This window comes from Saccopteryx leptura, chromosome 4, assembly GCF_036850995.1.
Source record: "Saccopteryx leptura isolate mSacLep1 chromosome 4, mSacLep1_pri_phased_curated, whole genome shotgun sequence".
NCBI lineage: Eukaryota > Metazoa > Chordata > Mammalia > Chiroptera > Emballonuridae > Saccopteryx > Saccopteryx leptura.
The window spans coordinates 90,862,724-90,874,860 of record NC_089506.1 but is presented as its reverse complement, the minus strand read 5'-3'; the positions used below and the strand labels follow the sequence as shown (position 1 = coordinate 90,874,860).

Genomic DNA, 12,137 nt, shown 5'->3' with positions numbered 1-12,137 from the left:
CAGGGAAAGTGACTCCCATAAGCTTACATCCACAGGCATAAAGAAACTGAAACCAGGTTTCTTCAACATTTGCACCACACTAAAACAAAATAATACCCCCAGAAGAGAGACTAAGTTAGAACGTGGTTTTAATTGCAGACCGTCACCTTCTATAAAGAAATGAAACTGTCACATTGAATTCTTGATTGCAGACTATGTGCATTGTATTTTTCATGTTCATTTCTCTAGCTGTCAAATTTTTCATTAGAATTGTCACTATGAATTGCATTCTACCCAAGGTTTTGATAAACAGAAACAGTTTAGTACTAAACAGTTTAGTACAGTTCATAATTAATGTCACCAATTTGCAAATGCTAGTTAAAAGCTGAATGTTACAGGGTTTAATTTTATGATGCCCAAATAAACAGCCCACCTCAGTAAAATGTAGCAATTACAAGATAAACTCCCCACATCCTGAGAAGATACTTCATAATAAAATTAGCCAAATAAATGCAATATTATGGATCTTGCAGTTAGACTAACCCATGTATCTTACTAAGAGTTTCAAAAAAATCAATATCATAATTTCAAAAGGTTCACACACCTTTTTTTTTAACTTCTAGAATGACCTAGGATTAGCAACAATTTCCTTGAAGAGAGCTGAATGTGTAGTTAGCAATCTTTAACCCGTGAGGGTCTGACTCGGATCACAGCTACCTGGATATAGCCATCCCTCAGCACACAGAATGCCCTTAGAACATATCTGATACCAGAAAGAAAGGGGGACCCTGTCTGATTGGCTCAGTGGATAAAGCGTGGGCCCAGCATGCAGACATCCTAGATTCCATCCCCAATCAGGGCACACATGAGAAGTGACCATCTGTTTTTCTTCCCCTCCCTCTCCCCTTTCTCTCTCTCTTCCCCTCATGCTCCCCTTTCTCTCTCTCTCTCTCTTCCTCTCCCTCTCTTCTTTCTCTCTCTTCCCCTCTTGTAGCCAGTGGCTCAATTGGCATAAGTGTTGGCCCTGAGCACTGAGGATAGCTTAGTTGGTCCAAGCGTACCAGCCTCAGGCACTAAAATTAGCTTCGTTGATTTAAGCATTGGCCCCAGACAGGGGTTGCTAGGTGGATCCCTGGGAGTCTGTCTCTCTATCTCTCCTCTCACTTAAAAAGAAAAAAAAGGAAGAGGGACTAGAAATTAATGCATTTATGGGTTATGATGCTCTAAGACAGACAGAAAGATATTGGATTTTAACTGTATTCACAGATCTATTGGGGGGGGGGAGTAGATAGATATACATAATTAGAACCAAAAAAAAAAACCTAACTGAATTTCTTTTCCCTCAAGTCAAGACCTTGTTAAAAAAAAAAACACAGACAAGTGTTGCTGACAGGCCTCTGCCAACCATATGGGGCTGTGTCTATGCTCACTGCTCTGTGCATAGCTTCCACAGCCTCTGGGATTCCACCTCCACCCGAGCCAAGGTGACAAAAAGGAAGACAGCAAACCATACACGTCTTTCCACTATTAAATCCAAAATGACTTAATCTCATCTAAACATCATCAATCACATTAAATTGATGTTCCTGTTCATTTGATTTGGGGGGGGGGGGGCTCTATCATCTTATTTTGGAGTTTATATGTAATTCTGTTTTGGTTTTATAGTTGTAAAAGGGCCACAAGCATAAAGAGTTATATGTAGTTTTATGTCTGTATATATGTAACATTATTTATATGTAATATTATTTTTATTATCATTCAAGTCCACATTGAAGTGTCACAGAATTTTTTTCTAAGCTGGAAGTTGTTTCCTTTGTAGATTTCTTTTTCTAAGTCTCATTGGTACACAAGAAGTTCCATAGTTGTACGATCTTCATTAGAACTGAGAACAGAATGACCCTGCCTCCGCCACACAATGAGGAAAAGCCTGGCCCTATTCAGATTTTTTATTCAAATATTCAATGTAACATATCCAATGCCCTAAAATCTGGACAAAAATTATATTACTACTATTACTACTAATGATGACACAACAACAATCCTATAAATAGCAAATATTTACATAGACTTTACAATGAGCCAGGCACTACTATAGGGCCGTCACACTAACTTTTAACCTTCCCCCAAAACACCATTATACACATGAGGAAACAGAGGCACAGAGAGGGCTTAAGGAACCTGCCTAGGTTCACGCAGCTATTAAGTGACAAAGCTGAGATTTCAAGCCCAAAAAGGTGGTATAAGCCACTGCTCATTCATGTCATTCACAATGCCTCTTCCACACAAAACCTATAAGAAAGGATGGCAGTGGGTCTTTCTGCAGACCACAATCTATGGCAAGCATTTCCAAATAGTTTTCATTAATGGGCTATAACCTGAATATCCAGCACCAAAACTGAACTTATTGAAACTCTTAAATTCTCCACTAAGTTAATAATAATGATTTGATTTGCAATTAGAGAAAATTACTCCCAGTGGTAAGGTATTTCAATGCCACCACACTACTCGTGAGAGAAAAGTTACCTTTGTAGATCCTGTTCAAAGAAAAAGCTCATACTTTGATCTTTAATATCCCATGAAGTAAAAGGTTATGTTTAATCTATATTTTATGGATCTCAAAGTCAAATGAGTTTCTGGGAATAAACAAGCAGAGTGTGATGGGTAAGCATATTCTGTAGCCTTCATTTCACTCCTGGTTTGGAGGATACTATGTGCTGAGTTAAAGACAATTATATTAGTGTAATACGTAGCAGTTTTTCTTGCATTATTCTGCAAGCATAAACAAGTTATACACATGTTAATTTACACTGTATATAAAAAGCCAATTTTAAATCCAATTTATAAGGCAATAAATATATAAAGATTCTAGGACACAGCAATAAAGTTATACCATAAAATAGAGTTAATTCAAGACAACAATAATAAAAGCATGACAAATTTTAGCATTCTACCAACTGCACAAAGGTGTTTCAGGTAACATCTGTTCGGAAGCAGTTGCTACAAGAGAGACTAGATGAGATGCAAGGTTTCACAGTGTAATAAATATATGTCAGTTTGCTTGCTTCATAATTAAAGACGTGAGTCTTTGAAACAGCAATTAAGCCATGCTCTAAATCTAGGACAATCATCCCTATTCCCACCCCTTATAACCCACAAAAAGATACAGAGTGATCCAGTAGTAATAAATGCTAAATATCATCTATTTTCAGCAGCTAACTCTACTCTCCAAAACCCACTTGATATAATTTGTTTCTTTTGAAAAATTAACAACAACAACAAAAAAAAACTTGCATTCTACGTTAGAAATGATAGATAGTAAAGAAAGTCCAGGACAATTCAGAGTAATTTACTTAGAAGACTGGCCTGAATAAAATAATTTCACTTACGAAGATTTTGATGTTTGATGGATTAGGTAGAATATGACATGAATAAAACTCAGGTGGCTAAAGCCTTCAACTAAGAACACTATCTCCAATTCTTGACACTTTAACTTTAGGACAACTGAAAACATCACTTTACTGCAGACTCAATGAAGAAATAAATTCAAAAAAAAGTATAGAAGCATCATCACCTCTACCTTTTCCCAGCTTTCTAGCAACTAGGATATAGCCCTGGCTGAATAGCGCAATTGGTTAGAGCATCATCCCAAAGTGGGAAGGTTCCTGGCTTGATCCGCAGTCACGGCACATACAGGAACAGATTGATGTTCCTGTCTGTCTCTCTCCCTTACTATCTTGCTGAAATCAATAAGTTTTCTCTAAAAAATATTTTTAAAGAAAGAAAAAAATGATACAGCACACCAGGTTCAGTGATAGCTCTAGCTATTACTCTGAAGGATCAAACCGTGGTTATCCTATAATCTCCCAAATCACAAACCTTCCTAAATAAAATACTAGAAAGAGATTTAAATGAATCTGATGATTTTCCTTATATATATATTTTTTGTTGTTGTTGTTGTTGTATTTTTCCGAAGTTGGAAATGGGGAGGCAGTCAGACTCCCGCATGCGCCTGACCGGGATCCACCCGGCATGCCCACCAGGGGGCGATGCTCTGCCCATCTGGGGCGTCGCTCTGCCACAATCAGAGCCATTCTAGCGCCTGAGGCAGAGGCCACAGAGCCATCCTCAGCGCCTGGGCAAACTTTGCTCCAATGGAGCCTTGGCTGCGGGAGGGGAAGAGAGAGACAGAGAGGAAGGAGAGGGGAGGGGTGGAGAAGCAGATGGGTGCTTCTCCTCTGTGCCCTGGCCTGGAATCGAACCCGGGACACCTGCACGCCAGGCCGACGCTTTACCACTGAGCCAACCGGCCAGGGCCAAATATATTTTTTTAAACCGTGAAACCAAACCTTTCAACATGCTCACCTCACAGCTCCTTCTGCAGAGTCTGTTTCCTATAGCTCCCGTAACAAATGACCGCAAACTTGGTGGTTTAAAACAAAAACCAAGTCCCCCAGTTCTGGAGGCCAGAAATCCAAAATCAGGCCCACTGAGCTGCAATTACGATGTCTCCTTCAGGAGGCTCCATGGAGAATGGTGCTTGTCTCTCCAGCCTCCAGTGCCCGCCAGCCCTCTGGTGCCCGCCAGCCCTCTGGTGCGCGGCTGCAGCCCCGATCTCCGCCTCATAGTCACACGGCCTTCTCTTCTGTGGTCAGAGCTTCCTCTGCCTCCCTCTTAACAAGAATTTAGATGTCTGCATTCAGGGCCCATCCTAATAATCCAAGATAACTTCCTCATTTTAAAAGCCTTAATTTAATCATGAGAGCAAAATCCTTTTTTGCTATGTGAGGTAACATTGACAGATTCCAGGAATTAAGATAGGAATACCTTTGGGGGTAGAGGTCATTATTCAGCCTGTCACAGCTGCCTCCAAATAAACCCAAGGCAATTAGGTGAGCATGCACTAATCTCATCAAGGCCACTATGATTTCAACTACACTCAAGTTCTCAGCACAATAAACAAAAGTTCTCCAACTTAATACCTCTTCCTCCTCAAAACCAGCCTATCAAGAAATTGCTAATTCTATCCTATATTTGTTAAGGCATTACTAACTACTGTTAATGTTAGAGATTAAAACTCCCTCCCAGGCCTGACCTGTGGTGGCGCAGTAGATAAAGCATCGACCTGGAAATGCTGAGGTCGCCGGTTCGAAGCCCTGGGCTTGCCTGGTCAAGGCACATATGGGAGTTGATGCTTCCAGCTCCTCCCCCCTTCTCTCTCTTTATCTCTCCCTCTCCTCTCTATAATGAATAAATTAAAAATTTTAAAAATTAAAAAAAAAAAAAAAACCTCCCTCCCAATAATAGCATGAGAGAGCAAAGACAGCCTGCCTGGGTTTAAATCCCAGTCTCACCAACTGGCAGCTGTGTGATATAAGGCAATTTAATCTCTGTACCCAGTTTTCCTATCTAGCAAACAAGGCTATTAATACTATCTACTTCACAGGGTTCTTGTGAGCATTAAAGGAGTTGATATTTATAAAGCACCTAGAGAGAAGTGCTTGGCTCTCTCACAGCTGTTATTACTAATGATGCCCAAACACTGTAGACATACAGATAGATATTCATGGACAGGGTGAAAAATCTCTCACAACCAAAACTGAGGGTACTGTAACGGCATAATTAAACAATAATTAACAATCTATTCAATGGAAACCATAAGATTAGATGCAAGATTTACACTAAAGTCTGTAAGAACTTTTAAAGGATATTGGAACACCAAATTCACAGGCCTCCTTTCAAAAGACTGGCCCACATTCTAGAGATGGAGACTGCTGCAGAAGTCACACACCCTGCTCTCACTCTGGATCCGGTGGCCACTGCTGTGTGTACCATGTGTTTCTAACAGTCGTGGGACGTAGAAATGAAGTTCCCAGAATCACTGAAAGGCAACTGCTTTGTTTTGTTCTAGAAAGGAAACAGGACTCAGATCCAGGTACTGACGGGGTTGCCTAGGGCAGGTACCAAGTTTACTGATTCTACTGAATTCTATGTACTTTTACAAAGTCTTCACCCAAGTACCTGCCTTGTCCTCCCAGCCTCCTATTTGTTTCCAAGTAACTAACCCCAGCCTCTCAATACTCCCATATTTCTACAGAACCTAAGTTGGTTAGTTCAGAAAGCGCAAGAACAGTTGGTTCATTGCAAAGCTAAACGATCACACATTTACAATAGACTAATTTCTACCATTTACTCATACCTAGGGGAGAGGTTCTATACTATAAACTTTTATTCCACACAATTCAAAAGTAACCTGAGGCCCACAATGATATATTCAGTGGAAAACAAAGATCTGTCTTCTTTATAAGGGCTCAAAGTAAACCAGGGTTTCAGTGGACACCAGAACTCCTATCTTAAACTAAGACAAGAGCAAGTGGTCAGTTTACCACTCAGTTCTATTACCAGTTTGCAGCTTTGTAGAGTTTGCAAATCACTAATCACCTAAATCAGTGGTCCCCAACCTTTTTGGGGCCACGAACAGGTTTAATGTCAGAAAATATTTTCACAGACCAGCCTTTACGGTGGGACGGATAAATGTATCACGTGACCAAGACAAGCGTGAAGAGTGAATATTAGACGGATGTAACAGAGGGATTCTGGTCAGTTTTTAAAAATAAAACATCGTTCAGACTTAAATATAAATAAAACGGAAATAATGTAAGTTTCCAATTCTTTCTCTGCGGACCGGTACCAAATGGTCCACAGCCCGGTACCAGTCCAAGGCCCGGGGGTTGAGGACCCACTGACCTAAATCATCCCTACTCTAGTCATATCACCAACCTACAATACTTGTCCCACTCAAAAGCAGCTGCCCCAGGCAACGAGGTGAGCTGAAGAGATTCAGGCGAACATCACTTCATACCAAATCAAGAAAAAACCAACAACCAACTTGACATTCAGCGGTACAGCAAACTCAACTACAGAACAATCACTTTTTGAGGCACTGCTCAGATCTCATGAGGAAGAGATGGTCCTCAAAGATCACCCTCAATCCCAAAAATGAGTTACCGGTTTGGGACTGAGAGAAGTAAGAAGTAGGCAGGCTGGAAGAGCTGCTCAGAAGGCAGTCTTGAGGTTGGGATGCTGAGCTTTGGGCCAGGAACAGAGTTAGAGCTGAGACTGAAACTCCAGGCCCCTTCAGAGTCCTAGTTCAATAGGGAAGTGGTCCCAAATCAGTGACCCTCCCAGGCTCCTGGTGGAAACAGACTCAAATAATCTCCAGACAGAAGCATCCCCAATAGGGCCTCCTGGAAAATAGGTATGATGAAACAAAGAACTAACAAAGAACAACCAACACAGGGGGAGAGAGCATGCTACCAACCAGTTCAAGTCCATGTAGGCAGTTCAAAGAGTGCACATACCAGAACTGTCAAATAAAGAATAAGAGCCAAGTAAAAACTGCCTAAAGAAATAAAAGGATAAAAAATAAAACTATCAAGAATGACCAGGCAGATTTGAAAAAGAAACAAATGGAGCCTGACCAGGCGGTGGTGCAGTGGATAGAGCATCGAACTGGGATGTGGAGGACACAGGTTCGAAACCCCGAGGTCACCAGCTTGAACACGGGCTCATCTGGTTTGAGCAAAGCTCCAGCTTGGACCCAAGGTCGCTGGCTCGAGCAAGGGGTTACTCGGTCTGCTGAAGGCCCATGGTCAAGGCACGTAAGAGAAAGCAATCAATGAACAACTAAGGTGTGGCAACAAAAAACTGATGATTGATGCTTCTCATCTCTCTCCATTCCTGTCTGTCTGTCCCTATCTGTTCCTCTCTCTGACTCTCTCTCTGTCCCTATAAAAAAACCAAAAAACAAATGGAACAATAGAAATAAAAAAACAATTGCTAAACTCAGAGTCAAAACAAGTTAGTAGGTTAGATATAACTGACGACAAAATTAGTGAAATGGAAACTATATCTAAAGAAATTACCATGTAAGCAAGAATCTAAATAAGTGTCAGAGATTATGAAGGGTCTAAATTACTTCTAAAGTAATTATGAAGTCATGATTCAAATAAGACTCCTATCTAAATACACAATATTTTAGATGTGTTTATTAGTTTTGGAGCTTAACAGTATTGTTTTATTGTATTCATCCTTACAAAAACCCTTTCCACAAACCTGAGAAATGAAAAACAGCAGACTTAAACCCAAATCACATGATAGTAATTTAACTTTGTTTATTACATCCTTGCTCAAAACGAGTCACAAAAACTTACAGCTTGTGTACTGTGGAGCACAGGAGTAAAAGACAAAATGGAACGATGGTTTTAACCCAGAGAGTAAACTGTAAAAGTCACTGCCCCAGTGGATCCATTTAATATTGGGTAGAATCTTTTATTGCCAATTTAACCCTATTCTACTTATTCCTCAATTCTGTCAAAATAACACTCAACAACATATTTAATTCTCCTGCAAAATTTCATCATTCCTATGGGCATCTTCATGCTTCATTTAGCATAATTAATCCATGTTTTCTCTTATTTTCAGTACTCTGCTATAGTTTTACTCAATTATCACTTTTTACTGTTATACTTAGCAATTCACTCATTTTCAACAAGTCTTTATTCCTTTAATCTGTGTATCCTAACTTAAATTCCTAATGTTTTATTTGTTCACAGAGGGCACATGCAAAAATGTAAAATTTCACCTATGATTACAAAAATGTTTTTCCATACTCCTAGTAAAATAGAGGGGCCAGTATTAAATTTCCAATTCTGTTGGTCTCAACCCAAATCTGTCAGCCAGCTCTAAGTCATTTATTTACACAGACATACACCAAACTATCACACTGCCTATTATTCTACTAGCTGACATCAACAAAAAGATTTACAAGGCACTAATCATGATACTCCCCTTGAGTGTTAAAGTAAGAAGAGAAGCAATCAGAATAGCCAGTTTCAAAAACTTGGACTCCTTTCCAATCTAAGGGTAACATTCTTTAGCAATGACCACATGGCCCCGCCCAAGTTTTAAAACGAGCTGTTTAGACTTAGAAAATTTTATCAACCTTAGAAAGTTTTTTTTCTTGGATTAAAATATTAAGCAGAAAAACAATACCTAAAAGTTCACTTTGATATACTTCATAACTTCAGGTGCTAGAGTGTAGGGGGTGAAGTTCCACCTAAAAAAATGCAACGTCCTCCCTAGTCAGATAATTCTGTTGGTTAGAGCATCCTACCAATATGCAGAGGTTGCTGGTTCCATCCCCGGTCAAGGCACATACAGATACAGATGATTGTCTCTGTCTGTCTTTTTCCCAGATCCTCTCTCTAAAATTAATTAATATTTTTTAATGCAACGTCCATCTAGGTGACGTAAATACATATATATTTTAACAGTCCTACGATATTTGGGGCAACACAGTGATCTGATCAGTGAATGTCAGAGGATCCAAATACAATTGTACCGGGTCGACGTAAAATTACTGCAGCTCTGGAAGCTTATAATAAAATTTAGACCGCAGGCCCTGTGCACCCATATCCAAGAAACAGAATGAGACGGGGACCTGAGCCGCCGCCCCACCCGCAGCCCACGTGAAACTTACAAACTTGGGGCGCTTCTCTCCCGGCCCCGCCGAGCCGCCGGGCGGCGGGGGGTGCTGGGGGTCCTTCCTGCGCAGCATCTTGCTCTCCCCGCGGCTGCGGAGCGAGGCGGAGGCGGGGTGGGGGGCCCCGGCGGCAGAGCCCTGCGTAGGGTGGTGCAGCCGTGTACGGGGCCGATCCATCTTCCCCGAAGCTCCGGGGATGGGAAGAAGGCGGCCGCTCAGCAAGCCACAAGCAAGGAGCTTCGCGATCCTGGGCGGACTCGCCTCCGGGTTCCAGCACCAACGCCCGCAGCCAAACTCAGCCCAACCGCTGCAGCCGGAGCCGCCGCCAACATATCCGAAAACTCCCGCCACCGGGCGCCTCCCAGGGACCCGCCAATCCCGCGCCGCTGGGTCACTGACACGCCCGGGGCCGCCCCTTCCGGGCACAGCGAAATGCGATTGGCTGCGCCGTCCGCCTTTTGACCTCCTGGGGTCCAGGCAACTTACCTTAACCGCTCAGGGTGGAGTCGGGCTTAGGAAGGGCGAAGCCTCAACCCTGCTTGAGTCGCTACTCTGGGTTTGTTTGGAATTTGGAGAACGGGTTCCTGCACCACCGTTTGAGCAGCTCTGGAATGTGAAGTCATCTGCTAACCGCTCTGCGGGTCTGGGGAGGCCTGTGCGAGCGCCCCTCGGAAAAGTAGTTCTAGGGTCTGTGCTCCCACCAGGTGCTAGGCGGGAGACAACCGGTGCCCCCAACGCTCGAAAAAAGTGCTTTCTCGGCATATTTACTGAGCGATTGCTGACTGCCTAGGTGCAGAGATACCTTTAGGGTGGCACAGGGCTCCACCAAAAATCAGAGAGCTCTGGGTCACGCCTTTTTGGAGCTGACAGTCTAATGTGGTTCCTAGACCCTTAAAACAAAATGCGTAGACTTCAGGCAGGAAAGAGTGGCGGGACAATCAGGCAAAAGGCATTCCAGGCAGGGGCAAGGCCAAGAGGGGGGCGAGCATGGAGTTGAAAACCATTTCACAGACATATAATGAAGGACCTTGAGCTAAACCCTTGAAAAAAATTTTCTTGTCTATACCAAAGGTCAAGTTACAAGGCTAAAACAGTTTTCCCACTCATAAGTGTGCTTTTTTTGTCGTTTAAAAGTCATCCTTTCCTTCCTTAAGTTATCCATCTCCTGACTACCTGGGCGTGGTTGGGCCAAGATCCTGGTAAACATGCAGTCCTGATTTGGCTTCAGGAAACAACTCTAGCACTCTAGGGATATTAGCACTAAGGTTCAGAAAATAGGACTTAGTTCCAACTAAATCTTGACACTACAGTTTTGGGTTTTGCCCTTTTTTTAAATGTTTCTTTGTTTTTACTCTACCACACTTTCTGTGCCAGTCTCTGTCCTCAAAGTACTTCATCATTAGGCAAAAGTCCAGGAGAACAGCGAGGTCAGGAGAACTGTGAATAGTTCCCAATGTCTTGAAGCCTGTTAGACCAGTGGTCCCCAACCTTTTTTGGGCCACAGACTGGTTTAATGTCAGAAAATATTTCCACGGACCGGCCTTTAGGGTGGGATGGATAAATGTATCACGTGACCGAGACAAGCGTCAAGAGTAAGCCTTAGACGGATGTAACAGAGGGAATCTGGTCATTTTTTAAAAATAAAACATCGTTCAGACTTAAATATAAATAAAACAGAAATAATGTAAGTTATTTATTCTTTCTCTGCAGACCGGTGCCAAATGGCCCACGGACCGGTACCAGTCCACAGCCCAAGGGTTGGGGACCACTGTGTTAGACCAAGATGCAAATTTTATTCTTGTCGTAGCTTTGTGATGTTGGAGATGATGTTAAACTTTCTTTGTCTTTACATCTGGAAAGGGGGATAATAATAATGACTAACAAACAGCAGTATTATCAGGCTTAAATGATATAGTGTATATAAAGTTCTTAGAAATGTTTGTGAAAGCCCCTTCCATCAGAGACCACCAGGAGAAACATGTAGTTGAACAAGTGGAGTTTGTTACTCTCAGGGAATGAGAACAGGCACTATGAGAAAATATGGACTTTCTCAATAAGAGGGTGCTAGAAAGGGCTTTGGTTAGGTAATTTTGGAAGACCCCTCAAAAGCACAGTGGGGAGGGTTACTCTGGATTCCGGTGCTGTCCAGTATGGGGACAGTTCAGTGATAGGGTATCTTAATAAATCTTATCTAGAAGGATGGCAGGCTAAAGAATGAAGCTAAAGCTGTAACTGACAAAGCAAGAGCAGTCATTCCTACTAACAGGAAGAGGGAGGTGTTTGGTATTTTGTTATTTGCATATTAACCTTGCTGTTGTCTGTGCTAAGACAAATTTGTTAGTCTTGTTCTGTCTCCCTTCAACAGTCAGAGTGACTTTATCTGATGTTGGAGTTCTGTAAGGTTGTCTATGTCCATAAGAAGAACAACTGTGTCAGCCTAGCTTCTAAAAACACTGAGGCTTAGCTGTGTGTGTCAAACTAGTTCCCTGATATCAAGGAGTGCTCTTCTCTTTCTCATGTCAGTGGCATGCAAAAGTATAATAAGCAGGAGCTATTATAATTAACTTTTGTTGGTCAAATAAGTTTGTAAATATGATATATAGGTTTGCTCGCTTAT

At 41.9% G+C, this 12,137-nt stretch overlaps 1 protein-coding gene across 2 annotated transcripts in view; it reads right to left on the bottom strand.

Annotated features, from left to right (window-relative positions):
* DIAPH3 (diaphanous related formin 3) overlaps positions 1-9,860 on the bottom strand; it is a 522,354-nt gene extending 512,494 nt beyond the window's left edge. For both annotated transcript variants that reach the window (XM_066380803.1, XM_066380804.1), the window contains exon 1: positions 9,518-9,860. In XM_066380803.1, the coding sequence (XP_066236900.1) occupies positions 9,518-9,697 (180 nt within the window). In that variant the 5' untranslated portion in view covers positions 9,698-9,860. The remainder of the gene's footprint in view (positions 1-9,517) is intronic.
* Positions 9,861-12,137: the final 2,277 nt, after the last annotated feature.